Source organism: Malaclemys terrapin, chromosome 8, assembly GCF_027887155.1.
Source record: "Malaclemys terrapin pileata isolate rMalTer1 chromosome 8, rMalTer1.hap1, whole genome shotgun sequence".
NCBI classification, from domain to species: Eukaryota; Metazoa; Chordata; order Testudines; family Emydidae; genus Malaclemys; species Malaclemys terrapin.
In genome coordinates this window covers 17915653-17935830 of record NC_071512.1, presented here as the reverse complement: position 1 = coordinate 17935830, position 20178 = coordinate 17915653, and the positions used below count along the sequence as shown (strand labels likewise).

At 39.4% G+C, this 20178-nt stretch overlaps 1 protein-coding gene across 3 annotated transcripts in view; it reads right to left on the bottom strand.

Moving 5' to 3' along the window:
• RBM27 (RNA binding motif protein 27) overlaps positions 1 to 19514 on the bottom strand; it is a 59523-nt gene extending 40009 nt beyond the window's left edge. For all 3 annotated transcript variants that reach the window (XM_054037405.1, XM_054037406.1, XM_054037408.1), the window contains exons 1-9: positions 19346 to 19514; positions 15261 to 15379; positions 12901 to 13025; positions 10439 to 10530; positions 9745 to 9938; positions 8650 to 8910; positions 7769 to 8011; positions 4987 to 5121; positions 1058 to 1207 (exon numbers count right to left, since the gene is read on the bottom strand). In XM_054037405.1, coding sequence (XP_053893380.1) covers positions 1058 to 1207; positions 4987 to 5121; positions 7769 to 8011; positions 8650 to 8910; positions 9745 to 9938; positions 10439 to 10530; positions 12901 to 13025; positions 15261 to 15379; positions 19346 to 19404 — 1378 coding nt within the window. In that variant the 5' untranslated portion in view covers positions 19405 to 19514. The remainder of the gene's footprint in view (positions 1 to 1057; positions 1208 to 4986; positions 5122 to 7768; positions 8012 to 8649; positions 8911 to 9744; positions 9939 to 10438; positions 10531 to 12900; positions 13026 to 15260; positions 15380 to 19345) is intronic.
• Between the last annotated feature and the right edge of the window lie 664 nt (positions 19515 to 20178).

The window sequence follows — 20178 nt, the reverse complement described above, 5'->3', positions numbered from 1 at the left end:
CAGATTTTTTCATTTTAAATATAAAAACAGCTTCCAAAGTAAGTGCACCTCTCTTAGCCTTGAAAAACTTGAATATAAGGGACTGAAACAAATTTGCCTATAGTGTTCTGGATTTTCCCCGTTACTGAAATGCATTCTCAGAGAGCAGTCTCTTAGAGCTTGCCGTGAAGTAAATCTTGTGTTTATGGCATAACAATCCTATGCTATGGAAATGGCGTATCAGATTCCACAATAATACCTCACTACTAGATCCTCTGCCCCACCCTCCTCCACACCTCTGGGAGCTTCTTTAATACTGTTCTGGGCCCCAACAATTTTTTTTTTTTTTTAAAGCCTTACAGGTGTTATGTGCAAGCTAAAGTTTTTTTATACATGAGAATTAACCCTTCATTTAAACTACACCAGCTCAACTGAATAAATGCAATAGTTCCACACGCAAAAAGATATAATATTTCATGTGTGATAGTCTGTTTAAATTAAGATACCTTGCTTAAAATAAGCCAGATCCTCATGTGGGCAAGACCTGCCACAGCAGCTCCTTTGCCACCACCCTCACTTCAGCTGACACAGGGAGTATATGGAGAGAAGATGGTGTGGGTGGGCATTCTTGTGCCCAGTTACCAGAATGAACCTTTGTTACATTAAAGCAGTGTTCAGGCTGCTTATGTTATAATGGGTACGATTTTGGGATTAGGTAGCTTAAAGCTTTTTGCCCCATCTCACCTCCCAGCTGCACTAAGAGCTTGAGTGCTTTTGAAAATTAGAGAGAAAGTGATTTGTATTTTGCACTAGTCTGCAAAGTAGCAAATCAGTTTTAAGTAATAAGTTTAAAAAAAAAAAAAAAAAACTTTTAGATGATCATGTTAGCATTCAAAATTATCTTCTACTTTAATAAGAACTTTGACATTTAAAGTGTGTGAAAGTTATGCCTGAACGTTAGTTCAAAGGCTCTATTGGTTTTCCTTTGTTCCAGGCTGAAGCTAAGAAAAACCAAGTGATGACAGACTCAACTCAGCTCATAAGAACAGTTACAGCAGTGTCAAGATACCTTTCTTACCTCTTGGATTTGTATCCATCTCCCCAGACGTTAGGCCAATCAGATTTGGACGCTGTGTCTGTGTTCTAGTAAAGAACTGTCGGTATTGAGATCTACCAGCACTGGTAATACTAGGTGCTTCAGGGTTATAACCATCTGGCTCATACGTATCTATCAAGAGACAGAAAAAGAAATGGGAGGGATTTCTAAATAATTCCACAATTTCAGGTTAGTTGCCTTGAGGAAGATGATTTGAATGTAACACGTCTGATGTACTACACTGAGCACATAGCCCTTGTCTCAAGGAAAAGAAATTGCAAAATAGCATTCAGCGATATCATCCTGAAGGCCATCTCCCTACCCACCATGACCTGCAAAACCATGCTGAGGTCCAAGAATTAGAGCCTGGTTTGGGTGGGGAGAAGAGATGGGAGTAAAATAGGGCATAGAAATACACGTAGCTTGCAATCTAAAACACTTGAGTAATATTATTGAACTCTGTAGTAAACCCGTGCTCTACTTAGTTTGTCACTGTTGCTAGTTTGATGTGTGTTAATACTTCAACCTTTTTCATGCTGGTCCTCAATTCAGAAATGAAGGAAGATTTAAGCCATGTAGGTTATTTTTAATAAATACGCCAGGCAGTAGGGTTTCCTTATGGCACTCTTCACTAAATCTAATTATATTCCAGTGCCTGAGGGGAAGCAAAGCAGACACCCATGTATTTTGCAGAGCAGGGTGGGTAGGGAGACGGACCTTCAGGATGATATAGCTGAACTCTGTTGTGCAATCTCTTTTCCTTGAGAAAAGGGCTATGTGCTCAGTGTAGTACATAAGACACGTTCTACATTCAAATAATTCTAAGACAGCTGAAATACCGTGCAATCATTTGATCAAAAATATTTACCCACTAAATGAGCCAACAAACAGAATTTAGCTATCTGACTCCAAGACCAGAAAGAAGAACTCTGTGTAAGCTTGAAAGCTTGTCTGTCTCACAACAGAAGTTGGTCCAAGATATTACCTCACCGACCTTGTCTCTCCAATTAGACATTAAGGATCACAGTAATCAAAAGGGATAAAGTAGGGCTGTTGATTAATTGCAGTTAACTCAAAAAATTGCAATTAATCGCAGTTTGAATCGCACTGTTAAACAATAAAATACCAATTGAAATTTATTAAATATGTTGGATATTTTTCTACATTTTCATATATATTGTATTCTGTTTTGTAACTGAAATCAAAGTATATTTTTTATTACAAATATTTGCACTCTAAAATGATAAACAAAAAAAATAGTATTTTTCAACTCATCTCATACAAGTACTGTAGTGCCATCTCTGTCATGAAAGTGCAACTTACAAATGTAGATTTTTTGTGTTACATAACTGCACTCAAAAATAAAACAATGTAAAACTTCAGAGCCTACAAGTCCACTCAGTCCTACTTCTTGTTCAACCAATACCTCAGACAAACAAATTTGTTGATATTTACAGGAGATAATGCTGCCCTCTTCTTATTTACAGTGTCACCAGAAAGTGAGACCAGGCATTTGCATGGCACTTTTGTAGCCGGCATTGCAAGATATTTACATGCCAGATATGCTAAACATTCGTATGCCCCTTCATGCTTCAGCCACCATTCCAGAGGACATGCTTCCATGCTTATGACGTTTGTTAAAAAAATAATGCATTAATTAAATTTGTGATTGAACTCCTTGGGGGAGTATTGTAGGTCTCCTGTTCCGTTTTACCCGCCATCTGCCATATATTTCATGTTATAGAAGTCTCGGATGATGACCAAGCACGTTGTTCATTTTAAGAACACTTTCACTGCAGATCTGACAAAACGCAAAGAAGGTACCAATGTAAGATTTCTAAAGATAGCTACCGCACTTGACCCAAGGTTTAAGAATCTGAAGTGCCTTCCTAAATCTGAGAGGGACGAGGTGTTGAGCATGCTTTCAGAAGTCTTAAAAAAGCAACACTCCAATGTGGAAACTACAGAACTCGGAACATCAAAAAAGAAAATCAATCTTCTTCTGGTGGCATCTGATTCAGATAACAAAAATGAATATATGTCAGTCCACACTGCTTTGGACTGTTATTGAGCAGAACCCGTCATCAGCATGGACGCACGTCCCTGGAATGGTGGTTGAAGCATGAAGGGACTTATCAATCTTTAGCGCATCTGGCACATAAATATCTTGCAATGCTGGCTACAACTGTGCCATGAGAATGCCTGTTCTCACTTTCAGGTGACAGTGTAAACCAGAAGCAGGCAGCATTATTTCCTGCAAATGTAAACAAACTTGTTTGTCTGAGCGATTGTCTGAACAAGAAGTAGGACTGAGTGGACTTGCAGACTCTAAAATTTCACATTGTTTAATTTTTAAATGCAGTTTTTTTTTACATAATTCTGTAAATGATATTCTATTATTGTTTAATAGGGCGATTTATCCTAGGTCTGATAGCGATTAAGATCCAAGAACACAAGAGAAGCTAGGTTGGAGAAACAGAGCAAGTGTGGGGTCTTTCTAAATGCCACATCAAGGATGTCTCCTTCTATCAAACGTATGAGGAAAAAAACCCACACAAAACCCGGAGTTTGTTAAAATTTGTGGAAAGCCTCCAAGTAAATATTGCATGGCCTGGAAGGTGAATGACTGAATAGAGAGATTCATCTGACACCAAGTATCAAAAATCCACCAAACCAGCCTTTCACATTGCCAAGAGGCCATTGAAGTTTCCCCAATACATACTGTAAGTTTTAAAATGTATTCTTTCAGAAAAAGCAAGAGTGATAAAATGCTTGATCTTGGATATTTTTTAAAAGCAATTTAGCTCTGGATTCTGCTGAGGACTTCTGTTAAGCATATGTAAATTGTCCTCTAGTTGCTCCTTTGTTGTATCCCATCTGATTTCAAGGGCACAGTCACTGAATGTTCCAATGGCAACAGTGAGAATTTATGTAGTGTCAAAGCATCAGTAACATCCTAAGAATTAAGACAGATTAATCAATCACGAAGAAAAACCCTGCAATTGAAGGACAATCATGTGGGGACAACATGGACTGGAAGTATTTGGGATAAATGAACAAAGATTTCAGCAAGATAACTGAGTGAGCTAAAGCAACACTGCCCTTCAGAACAAGGAAAACAGAAATGCCAATCGACTCTTCATTACAGGCAACAGTAGTGTAGCACTAAAGATATTGTTGGATTTAAGTTAACCATTTAAGGTTATCCAGTGACCAGATATATTCAGTTACTGCTTTCAATTATGTTTTATATAAAATCTTCATTTTCCATAGTAAAGAGGGACACATTCATCTTTTGGATAATTACAATGAAGTCGCAACATAAACAAAGTCTTATCTTTATAGCTTGCTTTTCTGGTGGTAACATACTTGGAGGTGCAGTCTATTTTGGTAGCTGCATATATATATTTTTTTAATAGAAAATTAAAAGATGTTACTGTAATCAAGAATAGAAGCCTTAAAACTGGCCAAAAATAAAAATATGGCTGAGCGAATGACTGGGGGGGGGTGGGAAAGCTACTTAGAGGTTTAAGCGTACACAAGGTTACAAGTTTAAGTGTAAATACTGAGGATTAAGCTGATAGTTTTAGACGAGACTAATAAATCTAGTTCACCCCAGGATCCTCCACATTCCCTGAGGCTGCAGAGATCCTATGCCACAGTCATACTGCTTTAAGGAGATGATGCCTGGATGAAATTCCATTTAAATGTGAAACTATCTTCTCCTCCCTCCTGCCCCCCTCTCCCCCAACAAATGGAGCATTAATCAAAGGAAAGCCACCAGACTGAATGTTTTTGGATTTGTATGCACTGCAAGAAAGTAAAAGTAATCACCATTTATATTATACAACATTAACAGAAGTAGTTTTAACTCTATTTTATCCCAGGCAGATTAAAAGACATTTGCTTACGTTCTGATACTGTATACAGTAGGTTCTGGGGTAAAGGAGGAGGTAGTCTTGCTCCCACGGGTGCAAGATTGGGCACTGCACTCGTCCGAGGCTGGTCACGGTTATTCATCAAACTTGACTGTGTTAAAGGTGGTCCTATAATGACAACATTAAATAGATCACTGACTTCATAGCCCTACAGATACTGAACAAGTTTGGACTGAACTGTTTGTACATTTATACTCAGCCTTTACTATAACCAAGTTTCTTGAGACTGCAATATTTTCTAATCTGAGCAATAAAAACATTCTGTATATGAAATGTGATTTGGGTTATTTACTCAATGATATTTTATCAGAAAGAATAAAGCTTTAAACTAAAAGGCACTCTCTCTTCCCTTGGAGACTATAACTATTATTGTTAGGGCTTACATTTGCTAGAACAAATCCTCCCTCACTTCCACCAGGGGAATAAAATCCCATTGAGAGCAAGAGATTACAATAGTGCTGTTTAGCCAGCATTTCTCAAATGTGGCCACCAGTGGCTTTTCTTGTGGCCGCAGCCTTCCGGATGGTGATTGAGGGGCGGGTGCAAAGCAGTGACCCTCCCCCGGAGCCACAAACGCCAGAGGAGCAGACAGCTGGTGTGAGTTCCCTATCTTCTCCATGGCGGTGGGGTTCAGGCTTTCAGCTTCACCCCTGCAGGGTGGCGGGTTCCGGCCATGCGGCAGTGGGCTTTGGCCTTGGGCTGTCCCTCGGCCCCTCGTGCACCACCCCCAGTCCTCGCTGGATCCTCCGGCCACTCACCCATCCACTACATCACCCCCAGCTCCCACTGCCTCCCTACCCACATCGCCTCCAAGGCTTAATTTGTCTCCCGGCTTGCCAGGGCTGAGTAAGTCTGCTGTGAAAAGTGATATTTGCATGTTTGTTAATATCACTTTTCACAGCCTCCCAGCTAGCTTAACACCACAAAACAAAACAAAAAAGACAAGAACATGCAAAGCACCTTATTTGTGTTTCTATTCTGTTTAGGTCCAGTAAAGGATAGAGACAACTGTATGCTATTTTTATTATTGAGCTTGCAAAAAACCTTGCATAAATTACTATGATTTGGACATGTACATACACACACACACACATATATATATTTTAATTTTTCCTAAAGTTAATTAAGTATTTTAGGAAAAATTATAGTGGCCACCACACTCTGAGGCCACCAAAAATTTTGTTGTGAGAACCCCAGGTTTAGACTACAGGTCTAAAAGAAGAACTGCAAGGACAAGAATTAATCCTTTTGTGGACAGAAGCATTTTTGTGTTCAAGCTCAGAGTTATTTTACTATGTTCTTTTCTACTTAAGTCCAGTACAAAACTGAGAACAGCTTTGATTTTTATTCATATTTTAAAGGTCCACAGAACAGTGGCTTAATCATGATATGCATCCAATTAATAAGGTTTCAACCATGATCAGACCGCACTACAGTCTGTTTTCTATTGAGCAAAAAAGGTGGTAAGCAGCTCCAAGTAGTTTTTCTGCTGATCAGATGTACTCGTTTTTGGGGGGGAGGAGCGGGGAAAGAGGGAGGAGAGAGAGAGTATGTTTTTCCATATCCAAATGATTTTAATTTCATTTTCTTATATTTTTAATACAAATATAAAAGTTAAATGTATCGCCACAAAGTTCTTAAATCCTGAAGCCATTTCAGAAATCTTTAGAAGTTTTGCACACAAGTTGGTCAATAGCACTATTTTTGGGGGGGAAGGCTAGCAAACTCAATCCTCAAAAAGAGATTGTATGAATTATTAAACCTCACATTCACACACTTTTCTGAGTATCACTTATCTGAAAAATTTACAGGAGGCCCAAATGCTGAATGCTTGGAGAGTTCTGACTAGTCCACAGAATGCCACATGTACTGTGTTGATGTAATGAATAAAACAGTGCTGGAACACAGTGTACATGTTTCCAGTATTCTGCAAAATTCTTCTCACAGGCACAATTTATGCCCCCAACATTTCTCAGAACCAGCAAAATACATTGGGATATAGTAGAGAAGTGGCTAGGGAAACTCAGCCACCACTGACAAGCCAAAAAACCCTAATCAACCAGAAATGTTAGATGTGCTAGAATGCATCCTCTTTATTTTGGACATTCTACAGCTAAGAGAGGAAATTTTGAAAAATATTATTAAGTATGATATGCTTTATTACCAAGTCTAGTAGGACAACTACAGAACTTGAAACCTCTGCCTGTAAGCTAGTTCAGTTTTGATGACAGCACACATTTTCCTTAAAATTAGTTATTTGAATATTATATGATTGGTAAGGAGTTTCAAACTAATGTGAGAATCTTTTGACTAGACTAACCTAAAAAGGTCATCTAAATTAATTGTCAGCAATAATCAGCCCCAGGTATATGAATAGCTGCATCTATTCCTTTGTATTTAACATACTTTGAGTCCTGAGTATCTACTAATCAAAGGGATATATTATACTGAATCTATAGTGAGACTTATTGGAGACTGAAGTGCATGAATCTAAATGCTCAATCCTACACTGATGGATGGGGGATGGTTAGAGACACGGTGGGGAATCTAGTTTCTATATTAGTCATTTATAGTGTTGTGAACACTACATTTTTAAAACTGCCTTCCAAGTTTCATTTTAGTAAATGTTTTGTACAGCATACAGATAGCTAAGAAGCTAGAACAATGTGTTACTTTGGGTAAATAAAAGTCTCTCTTTTAACAGGAGCCAAGTAATTCATACTACAAAATAACCTACTGCAATATTTTAACTTACTTGATACAGGAAGCACGACAGGAGGTGGTGGCCGAGGATGTACTTGTGGGCCTGGCATTCTCATATTGTGAGCTGGACCTGGCATTGGAGGCATTAGCATACCAGGAGGAGGAGGAGGAGGAGGGAGTCCTGGGGGTGGTGGTGGAAAAGGAATCATGCTTGGCAATGAAACTTCATCTACTACTAAAGGGTCATTTCCATGATCAAATTGGCAAAGGTCGCCAAGGACACAAAATCCTCGCTCTGCAAAGACAGACAGACAGACAATTTCATTACCATGTTTCAAGAACTTCAAAAGTGATGACTATAAGATTTAATCAAGTATCACTATTTCTGTGCTTTCTCACTAAAAGAACAAATAGATGCATTTAAGAAGTTCAGCATATTCTGATCTAACATTTCCCACCATTAAATAAAACTTCAAACTAGAATTCCAGTTGGAATATTAGTTTAGTGTCAAAGAATCTGAACTGTTTCCACAACAGTGTACAAACTTCAACAGCGACATGGGGGATGGGTAGGTAGGGGAGACAATCACCACCTGTTTTATGTCAAACCCTATAATCTTACTGAAGACTGCTACTGGCTGAAGTATTTGCGAAGGCACGCCCATAGAATTATGAACTTAATACATTCCTGCCAGTGCCAAGAATTGTCAGATTTCAAGTAAACCACTTCCAGCAAGATTAAATCTTATCCAAGCAAACTGCAGGCTCATATGCATCCCTACATTAAAAAGAATCTACCTACCACTTAATCTTCATTTACTGCTTGCATTTAGTGAAGAATTTAGTAGATATATTTAAAAATAAAAGAATGTGTGAGAGGTAAGAAATAAGACACTAGGGAAGAAGTTGGAGAGAAAACAATAGCTTCCTTACCATCATAATCTCGACATCGTCTTTTAGGAGGAGGGTTTCTGCCAAATGAATTGGGAACACTATGATTGTTATAATAATTTGACCAACTCTCTGTGGTGTTCTCGGGATGGTGAGCAGGTGCAATCACGGTAACAGCACTGGGAATAGACTGCGCAGAGGAATACTGTTCAGTAGAATTACTGGATGACAAAGACACTGGGTTATATGAGCTCTCCATGTCATTCCTTTCACTCTTGAATTTTGCTCTCTCTTTGTGTTCCGCTTTAAAAAAAATTAGCAAAATAAACCAGGTAAGTTTTCATGCTTTTGTTAGGTATATCAAAGTCCTGGAGAAATGGAATGTATAGATGGTTAGTGGACATTACACAGTAATACAAACTCACGTATTCACCATGCAGAACGTAGAGTGTTTATACTGTTTGTGTAAAATTACTTTTCTTAAAATGCTAAAACTGTAGACCCAAGACATCGAAGAAGTTTCCACCTCAGAAACTGATCATTACTCTCACAAAGCTCACATTCATCCATTTCCTTTCTTGAAAATGAAAGCAACTTTTCCCTCTAATGTTGAATGAATGACAAACACTCCTTAACATATCCTGAAATACACAACACTTTATTCTGCCAATCGCTTCAGTTCCTGGATTCCCTATACAAGACCAATAGAACACGATGCCATCATTCCATTTAAGTATTAAAAAAAAAAAAAAAAAAAAAAAAAAATCTCCTAAAATTGAAACAATTTTATAGGAATAAATCAACTTCTGCATAAAAAGATACCAGCATTTTGGAACAATAATATGTTTTATCAACAGACAGCACAATACCAGAAGCATACATCCACTGGAATACACTTATGAATAAATTAAAATGGAGTTTAAAAAAAAAAAAAACACCCTAATTCCCCTAACTATACTACACTACAGAACAGCGTCTTAATTGGTTTAATTATGTCAGCAGCATGTACTTCTCCAAGCCAGTTCCATAGCTAGTGTTCTTAAACAACTCACAGGCATCCAACTTCTGTTTATACATTTTGCATTAATCACTACAATGAGTCAGATGTTCTTCTAGTGCAACTTTTTGGCTACTCACCAATATTTCTGTTCAGATCCCGGTCTTTGCTTCTACCCCCGCTGCGGCTACGACTTCGGCTTAACCCTCTGCTTTTACTACGACTTTTACTCCTGCCTCTTCGCCAGTCGTATTTGTCTCTATATAAATCATTCCGATCATAGTATCTGTCATAGTCTCTCCATTTGCCATCATCTCTCTTTTTCTCTCTGGTTCTGTAAGTCATGTACGTATAAGCCACATATATTGAGAGAAACAAAGCCACGGAACAAGTTTGGAGTCACAAATGGTAAATGTTCTTCCCTCCTTACTCTACTCAGACAGTGGCACCCACATGTGCCTCTATTGCCATGCTGTCTCACAAGACAGAACAGGTTCCTGGAATGGCCAACATCATCAGCTGCTGTTAATATTGTGCATAAAAAAACCCCCAATGTTCTTCTACTCTCTCTCTCTCCTTTCTGAAATGTGGGTGAATAGATGGAACTCTTAAATATCCCTAAGCACCAGCCCGTGGGATACTTTGCGGTGTTCTCAGAGGAGACTATATTCTATCAAAGAGCTACTGGAGGTTGATGGCAGAAGGGGAGGGAGGACCGAGTAGGCATTCTGGTAAAATTACAGCCTCAAGAGGTGAAAATCCACAGTTAAAAGAGTCTGGCCAGCAAGGAAAGGGAAAGAGATGAACATCTTGTGATTAAACGGCAATACTAACCTTTGTTCATTAGAATCTAAACGGTTTCTCTGTGGGCTAGGATACTTCTTTTTCCTGCCATCTCGTTCTTCCTCAAACGACTCTTGAAATATCTATTTAACAAACACCACATCATTAAATATAAACAGCTTTAAAAAATACAAAGAAATAAACCTAGATTTAGTTCAAACCACAGCTAGCAGCTGTTTAAGACAACAGGACACCTATGCTAAATGTGTATGTAACAAAGCAGCAGGGTTGTAAATCTTCATGTCTTTTTAAAAGCTTTTAGTTTCCCTTTGTCAGTAAAGCTTTCCAAAATTAGAAGACTATTTTTGGGTTAAATTTACATTATACAGGTGGTGTTGAAGTTAAAGAAAAACAGTGTGTCATCCTCTAATTGGTTGCAGGGTTCCTTACTGTAAGCAAATAGGATCTCCTACATACGATTTCCCAGACAACGGGAACTTAAAACTATGCAGCTTTGCAAGCCTTCTTTCATATGTAGTTGCATCATTAATATGAATTCTGGATGTGGTAAATTATTCATATATTTGGATAGTACTGTACAGGTCATACCTCTTACAAAAATTAACAAAAGCCAAAAACAATTTCACTGGTGTTTTTACTCAGCTCCACCATAACTTGGTCTGTTAGAAACAGTACAAGGATCTTTTTCAAAGTTTATTTGTAGCCATTTGGTTCCAAACAGTGCATCACTTCTAAATTATTAATAATTTTGATGGCAACAGCAATGTTCTTCTATAAAAGCTTCAAGATAACTATATTTTATAAGATTCTTCCTTTGTCTGCATTATTTTAGCTTGTGTCATTCCATTTACAGGAATCCCAAAACATCTCTAGATGCACAGCAAATGACGTTTCACAATGAGTTTAAAAGACATTCTGGTCTAGGACTGGCTATATTATGTCCTGATCCCATGCAACCATACATAAGAAACCCAAATACCCAATTCTAAACCAAGAGAACAATGGCAGTTTTAAAATCTGTTCTAACATGAACGATCATAGCTAAATACAAGTGTTATGGCATCAAAAGAAGTGATAGACTTATAAGGATGCAGTATGATAAACTTTCACTCAGGATCAAATGGTATTTCAGAATTAGAATTTTGGTATGAAGAGATGATCCTTAGATACAATGAAGGGCAACTTAGAAATAGCTAGATTGAACAGTGTAGATGTAAATCTACACTAAGTTACACTTTTAGCAGAGAAATGTCTCCCTTTCCAAAACCCAAGGTTACATGACTATTCTTTGGAGGCCTGACTGACAGTTCGCAATGTGTGATCATTTACTGCCTCCATGACCTTCGGCTGATTGCTGACATTGCAGACGGGACCACAAAAATATAGTAAGATATTTCCAATATCTATATGTAGACTCTCAGACAACAGTGGATATATGAAAAATCCATTTAGAGGCACTTGTCTTAAGCCGTGTTTCCCAACTGTTCACTTACCAAGGAGAGATTTTAGAAGGGAAACTTCTAGTAGTTCTAAGAGTACATGATATACATGCACATGAAGCGGGAGAAGGGGGTCAGAATATCATATATCCCATCTGACCTTATCTAAATATAGCCAGCTCTTTTCTGTAATAACTACATCACTTAAATCAGGCTTGTGAATCTCACTGAACCATGATGACTACATCCAGAGAACAGAGAATTATTTCTATTGCATTATCTATTAAACACTCCAATCAGGATCAGGGCACCACTATGCTAGGTGTTTTACAAACTTGTAGAAAGAGGTTCCCTGTGCTGGGGAATACACAACCTAAAAAGACAACTATAATAAAAAAAGGTAGTGGAAAGGGGTACAATATACAAATGAAGTGACCAAGGCTGATGATGGGCACACACTTTGGCGCCTCCATTTTTAAACATTTTTATTATTGTGGGCAACAATGAATACAAGTATAAAAAGCAGCTGCTGTGGAAAGAAAACTGTATTATATCCAGGATAATTCCTTAAAAAAAAAAAAAAGCTTGCTAACATGTTTAATTGGTAACAACTTTTCTAAAAAACCCATTTGTTATGCATTTAATACTGCATACACAATAGCTACACCTAGAGTAGTGGTCTTTTGGAAATCTACATGCATCTTTTGAGGTAGCTAACAAGACCCTTACATCATTCCCCATTCCTTAAATCTGTCCATTGTAGAGTCATTCCTCACTGCCAAGGAGGGCCGAATGAGAGTTCGGAATGCTACTCCCACATTGATCAAAGGGAGGTGTCTGCAAAAGGACACAAAATGCTCCCTTACCCAATGGACAGACCACACCACCTTTACAGTATTCATGCAAGCTCAGAGATGGTAGCACAGACCATTAGCCACAAAAGAGCCTGTTCAGAGCATGTTTTGTTTTTATAACAACTTCCTACAAAAGCGGATGGTGGAGGGACTAGTTTGAGAAGCTCACAGCAGCAGGTGGATGGGAAGTTAATATTACCTCCTCTTTGATTTCTTCTTTTTCCTGACCTGCAGGCTTCGGTTCTAGTTTTGCTGGTTCAAGGGAAGGAAGGTAGTTCTTTGTGTACAGACTTTCAAATAGTTTATCTACAAAACCTGAAGTTTCTGAGGAGAAAGATGCACACAAAACTTGATTATACATCTTGACTTAAGTCTATTGTCCAGAAGGACTATGTTGATAAGACAATTCCCCATAATCCAACCACAAAATAGTATTACTTTGAAAAAAAAATCTTAAATTTGTGTGAATTTTAGTGGTGTTAGGTACTGGAATGACAGCCCTAAAAAATGATGTTTTCCATACAGCTATAGACATAGGTACATAATAGGAAGCAGCATGGACAACGCCACATAGCCTTGCTAATACATCTTAATTTGTGGTGAAGGGACCACTTTTAGGACTGAATACACCACTATCTCAATTGCTCATTCGATTTTTGTCTCTGTAATAAGATTGCCGACTGCAGCAAGTTTTGTGACGTAGACACTCATCCACAGGAAACAAGACAAAATTTCACACTGGATCCCAAAAGGCCATTGAGAAGTACTAAGTTACAGTCTCTATTAAATTGGTCTTCACTTGAACCAGTGGCTTAGAAATGAGAGGTTCTGTATCTCCATTGCCACTTCCTGGACAATACAGTCCATTCAATACAGGCTAAAAAAAAAAAAAAAAAAATGCAAAAATACAACCCACCAATCTACATTTATTAGCAAGTGAAAGTTTAATATTTCAAAATCCCTGAAGTTTTAATTCCATCAACTTGTCCTTAGCAATTGAGTCCTAACCTCTCGTTTATTTATTCTTCTTACCAGCGCTTCTATACTGTAACTACTGCATGCATGCAAGCGGTGTGTGATATATTAACTTTTCACATTCTGTGCACAAGGGATAACCCTTATAGAATCATTTGACTTCAACTGCTGAATTCTTTGTGAGATATCTAGTAGGCCTATCTCGAGAGTCAGTTTTCTTTAACCTAGTTAATTAAAACACTTATAGTAAACAGAGTTCATGCCTGCACTGAGAGTTTTAGGCAATTTTTGGTCTAGATACAGTAACGCTTTCAGGGTGGAAGCAACAGTGTAGACACACTGACATTTTTATCATCAAATCATCGAAAGATGCTCAAAGCAAGTCTAGATGACAAAAATAATGGTGTGCTGTCTACGCTGCAGCTTTCACCATTGTTAACACAGGAGGAGCTGTGCTTGTGCTCAACTTGATTAAAATTCAAAGCATAGACAAGAGATAAGGGTTTTAGTGGCATTTCAATTCTGGCTGCATGAATAGGAAGGGCTCCTCACAAAAATCAGAAATGGAGAAGGGAGATCAAACTGCTCTCCAGTTTTCAATAAAAAGGGGGTTCTTACAAAATGACTTTTTTCTATAAGAAGAGCCCCTTTTTAGTCAGAATTCAAAGGCTGTTTGAATTTCACTTCCTATCACACTCAACCTTAGTTATTTTAGAGACATTTGCAAGTGGGCATTTGTACTTTAAAGGACAATATAAGTCTTAGTATAACTCTGCTGAAGTCAATGGAGTTACACCTGAGATAAATTTGTCCCAGAATATCAAGTCTCTGATCTGACATTACAAAGATGGCATTGGGTTCCCTACCAGCAATGAGGAGGAAGATTTAGTTAGGCACAGGAGTGAAGTAGCACCTTTGAGCCCTGAAGTTTCCATCTATTATAATAAAATGGTTCCATCCTGTTGAGGAGCTGGTGAGAAACAGGCACCCAGGAAATACCTCAAATCCTCGGTGTTGTGAAAGTTCGTCATCTTCATTACTCATGTTTAAAAGCAATCTCATCCCACCATACCCACTAATTTGGCCACTAAGGGTCAGATTTCCAAGTTCTCAGCACCCATATTTGGGGCCAGATTTTCAATTGGAACTGAGCTTCCATTTTGGCACTTAACTAAGGGCCAGATTTTCAGAAGTACTCTACATCTGATAGCTCCTATTGTGAAACTTATGTATGGCCCAATTTTGTTTTGTAAACCTGGCCACTAGTGTTTAAGGAAATTAAGTGTTAATTTTTGCTTAACAGGCTTTAACTCAATTGAAGTTGTTTAAAAATCAGATCTTGGAACCTTCATTTCCTGGCAAAAAATGCTAAATCTCATTATGAATGCAATATACTTGTATATGGGAAGAAAAGAGTAGGCCCCAACATGACAAACTTTATACAATCCTTTCTAAACTTTAACTATGATGTTACAGAACAACAACCTTCCAACTCTAAACCACTAATCACAATAATTGCATTTAAATTTTATAAATTATGTTGAATATTAAGCTACATAGTTACAAAGAAAGCAGAACAAGTACCTTTCTGCAGAAAGACGTCTAACTGATCAGCACAGAAAGCCTTCAGCTCTTTCTCTGGTTTGTCTTTCTTGACTAATGCCACAACGTAGTTAGCTAAGGCTGAAGGGTCTGCATCACATCTGACGAGGAGAGGAAAAAAATTCTTAGCAACATACAAATTGATTTTGTTAAACAACGTTGAAAATCACTAGAAATTACATTCTGGACAATCACAGTAGTTATAGAGGCATCATCAAGACAATCTTCTGGCAATGCATGTTGTTGGACCTTTAGGATAATATCGTGCAATTCAGTAACATCACAGTTGCACCTGGCTCCAGTGTCACAGAGCAGTTTCTGCCATTGTTCCACACCAGTGAGCTGTTTCGATTTTATTTTGTGCTCCACTAACAATGTCAGAAAAAGCTTCCATGCCTTGTGCTTGTTCTTTGGCTTTGCTTGTGAAAAACACCATAATACAATTCTTAGGTCAATCAAGCAGATGCTATCATTTCTGGCCAACACCCCCTTACCAAAGCACACCCAAAACAACTGTGCCCCACCATTAATGAGAGAAACTTACAGAAAAATGACCTGGAAGATTGTTCCACAGTGGAAATGTTGTATGATGTCTTAACAACCAGAACAGACTAACCAAACACATCTCACCAGGAAGAGATCTGAAAAATGTGTATTACGTACACAGTTTCATCACACAGAAGCACAAGTGAAAAGAATGAAGCCAACATGCAAACCTTCTTTCTTTTCTTCCACAGTACTCTCAAGGTAGAGATTTCACTATCTAAAAGTGCCTTTATTATCACAAACTAATTATATTACACTCACAGCCCAGCAGACTTTATTTGGCTATGTGAAGATCACTAGAAACACATCCTCCCTTTGTACTACAATGTGAGCTTTATATCGTACACTGTTCAGCCATCAGAAAACGTTCAAAAATGAGAACCTACTTGCCATAGTGAAGCATTATACAACACAACAAATGTAGCAGCTAGGTGAATAGATGCAGAGGACCCCTAAATGCCAGGGGTATGTATTTGTATTTTATTCTAAGTTCATTATTAAAAAAAAAGAAAAAAAGAAAAAAAGAAAAAAAAAGATTCTAAATAACCTTTGACTGTCAACATTTGCTTGCTTTTGGAATTGTCAATATAAAGCATACTAGACATAGCAAACAGTTTAGAGCCTCAAACTTGTAACAAATTATTTGTTGAAAAATGCAAAACTTCACAATTAAATATTCAATCACCTCTACACCCTATTAATTTGCTCACTTATTTCCAGTGTTTGATGGTTTCAGGAAAAAATATTTTATGTTTCAAAAGGACGTACAGAAATACAGTAATGAAAAGGGTTAATCCAAAAAAAGTGGAAGATTATAATGTTTGTAAAAGTGCGGTTGATATGTTCCATCCAGTCCCCATGTACAATTTAATGAAAAGAAAAAGCTTCAGGGGTTGCAAAAAAAAAAGGGAGCGCTTCCATCCCTTCTAAACATGTTTTTTTATTTTAAACTTTCCCCCTCCTTCTTTAGCATCCCAATTTCTCTCAGGATGACCCACTGGGATATTCTAGCACTTGCTTATTACATAACAGAAACTTGCATAAACTGCTTATTATACCCCGGAAAGGATCTGTGCTGCACGTTCACTCCTCATTGATCTCAAATGCACAACCACCACCACAAAGAAATTCTAACACTGTTTGCCAAGAACCCTGGTCTCCAGCTGAAATTCATTCAGAGTATACCTTTGGTACCAGAAGTCTGAAAGTGCTCAGGTTAGAAGGACGATCAGAATCAATAATGAAGACAGATGATTTAATAGAGATTGTAGACAGTAATATGCTAGATCAGGGGTAAGCAACCTATGGCATGAGTGCCAAAGGCAGCATGCGAGCTGATTTTCAGTGGCACTCACACTGCCCGAGTCCTGGCCACCGGTCTAGGGGGCTTTGAATTTTAATTTAATTTTAAAGGAATCTTCTTAAACATTTTAAAAACCTTATTTACTTTACATACAACAATAGTTTAGTTATATATTACAGACTTCTAGAAAGAGACCTTCTAAAAACGTTAAAATGTATTACATGCACGTGAAACCTTAAATTAGAGTGAATAAATGAAGACTCGGCACACCACTTCTGAAAGGTTGCTGACCCCTGGAGGCTTTTTTTTTTTTTTTTTTTTTTTTTTAAATAAAGACATGATACTGTAATTCTCAATTTAAGCTTTTGTATCAAAATTAAAGCAAGTGAAAAGTTAAAGTATTCAGAGGAAAAGAACCACACTGTAAGTACAAACATTATACTTTAAATGTTCAAACATCCATTGGTAATAGGAAATGGGGAAAAGTTTCAGCCAGTCTTTATTTCTTTGCTATTATAGGTTTAGGACAGACCCCTAATATTGTTATAGCAAAGTGGAGAGTAATATCAATGTTTATTTCTTTTAATAATTACATACAAGTTGTTAAAGACTTTACTAACTCCTCATGTAAATATGTAACAAAACTAGTCTGCAATAACTTTTATCGTGTATCCGTATACAAACAATTATTTTACAAAACTGTGCTATTTAACAGATTGTAGCCAGTCTCATTGTAGGACCTCCCCAAATTTTCAAATGGAAAAAAAACAAATACAGAATATAGTCAGTGATAAAAAGTAGATTACTAATAGCTTATAAATTACACAACTGTGAATTCACATAGGCCTCTATTTTCCTCTGATAAAAACTAAAAATTCAGATAATTCCATCCCCCCCAACAATCCTGTCCCACAGCTTTCATTATAGGAAAACCCTGTTTCTGGCAAACTTTTATGAAGTGAGTGTGCATTTATACATAGACCTCTACCTCAATATAAAGCTACCCGATATAACATGAATTCGGATATAACGCGGTAAAGCAGTGCTCCAGGGGGGTCAGGGCTGCGCACTCTGGTGGATCAAAGCACGTTCAATATAACGTGGTTTCACCTATAACACGGTAAGATTTTTTGGCTCCCGTTATACCGAGGTAAAGGTGTATTTTACAAATATTTACCCAGTACATCAGGGACTCTTTTAGAACGACATTTCTTTGTAATTACAGAAAAATGGCACATTATCAAAATCCTTCAGAAGTTTGACTGGAAAGTTTCCTGCAGATCCTCAAGAGTGGCTTTTGAGTGTTAACTTTTCCCACCTTTTCAATGTGACTAAAGATTTATTTTATGAACTATTTTATATATATTGTGTGTGGGGGAGGAGGGACTGAACTCATGTTGCACAGTTGAAGTTTAAATGCACGCTGAAGCCAAAAACTCCCAAACCCTCAAAATATGGTGCAAGTGCCACATATTCTGTCTGCAAAGCCCGTGCAAGTGTTAACTAATTAATCCTTCACACTCCTGTGAAGTAGGAAAACAAGTATTATTCCCATTTTACAAGAGGATCAGGGAGATTTAAATAACTTCCCCAAGGCCAAAGAGGGCATCAGTAGCAGAGCTATGATTAGACCACAGAAGGTCCCTGGACCTCAGACCATTTTAAAAGGACAGTCTCTCTGCTTACTGAAAAGTATGAGCCACCATAGGAGTGTGACAATACAGAAGCTGCCGCATCAACTTGTTAGCTACTAGGCCCTGCCACTAACCCACTGCATGGACATTCACGCCTCTGTCCCCTTGGCCTACCCCCCCAGCCCGCATACCAGGCGCAGAGTCCAGGGCACCTTTCGGACAGGGGGAATATGGACCTTGCCTCGCAGGAGCCTGGGAACTCGCTGGCCGAGCCCAGAAGTTTATTTGCGAGCCCGAGTGGGGGCCAGTGGTGGAGTATCCGTTTTAGAGACAGCCAAGCCGTTTTCAGCGGGCAACACATTTCAACCCCCGAGTTTCCCGCCCCCCATGAACACCCTCACCCCCCACGGCACCCCCCATTGTCTCCCGCGCCAGCAACCAGGCAGCCCCTCCCCCCCATCGCCACACAGACCCCTCGCACCCTGGGGCCACCGGCCCACACACGCCCCCAGCCTTCCCAATGCCCCCCGCCAGCGCCCACCCCCCCGCTGCCCTCCCGGGCCGCCGCCCCTCCCCTCACTCACATCGGCTCCAGTAACTTGGCCAGCCAGGTCTTGAGGGCGTCCACGTTCTCAATGATCATGGTGCCCCCCGCTGCTCCGCCCGGCGCCTCCGTTACACCCCGGACACCATGGCCCCAGGCCCTCAGCGCCGGCTCGGACCCCGCCTCCCCCAGGGCAGTTACTCGCCAGCAGCCCCCTCCCCCCCGCCAGGGCCTAGTACAGGAACTAACCACCCGCACACAACGTAAACTGCTGGTTGCCAGCAGGGGCGGGACCCCGTTCACGGCCACCAATCACATGGGCGGGTAAGCGCGAAACCAGCCAATCGTAGCCGCGCAAAGCTGCTCGGCCCGGGGGTCACTAGGCAGGCAGCAGGTTAGGTCGAACTAGCACGTGAACTCTTGGTGCAACATGGGTAGAGGAGGCGTTCTTAAAGGGCCAGGCACTTCTATTTTCCACTCACCCGCCGTCCCAAATGGGTGAGCAACAGCCGTAGTGCCCTCACTCAGCCCTGCCCCCTGGGGCGAGCCCCTCATTCCCAGCCGAGCACCCCGGCCCATTGAGGGACGAACCTCCCCATTCCTCATCCCCTTGCCTATGGGGTGGGCATCCCACCTTCCAGCCAACCCCCCCACTGGGGAGCACCCCATGGGGAAAGCATTCCACATTCCTCCCAGCCCCCTCCTCACCCCCATGGAGTGAGAGCTCCCTATTGTCACGGCCAGAGTCCTAGGGACTGAGCACCTTACAGTGCATCTTCACACTTGCACTGCAATCCTGTGCACACTGTTCTACTGTGAATCCTGCACAAAATGGCTTTCACGATCTTATTTTTAATAGGCCGCTACTGTCAC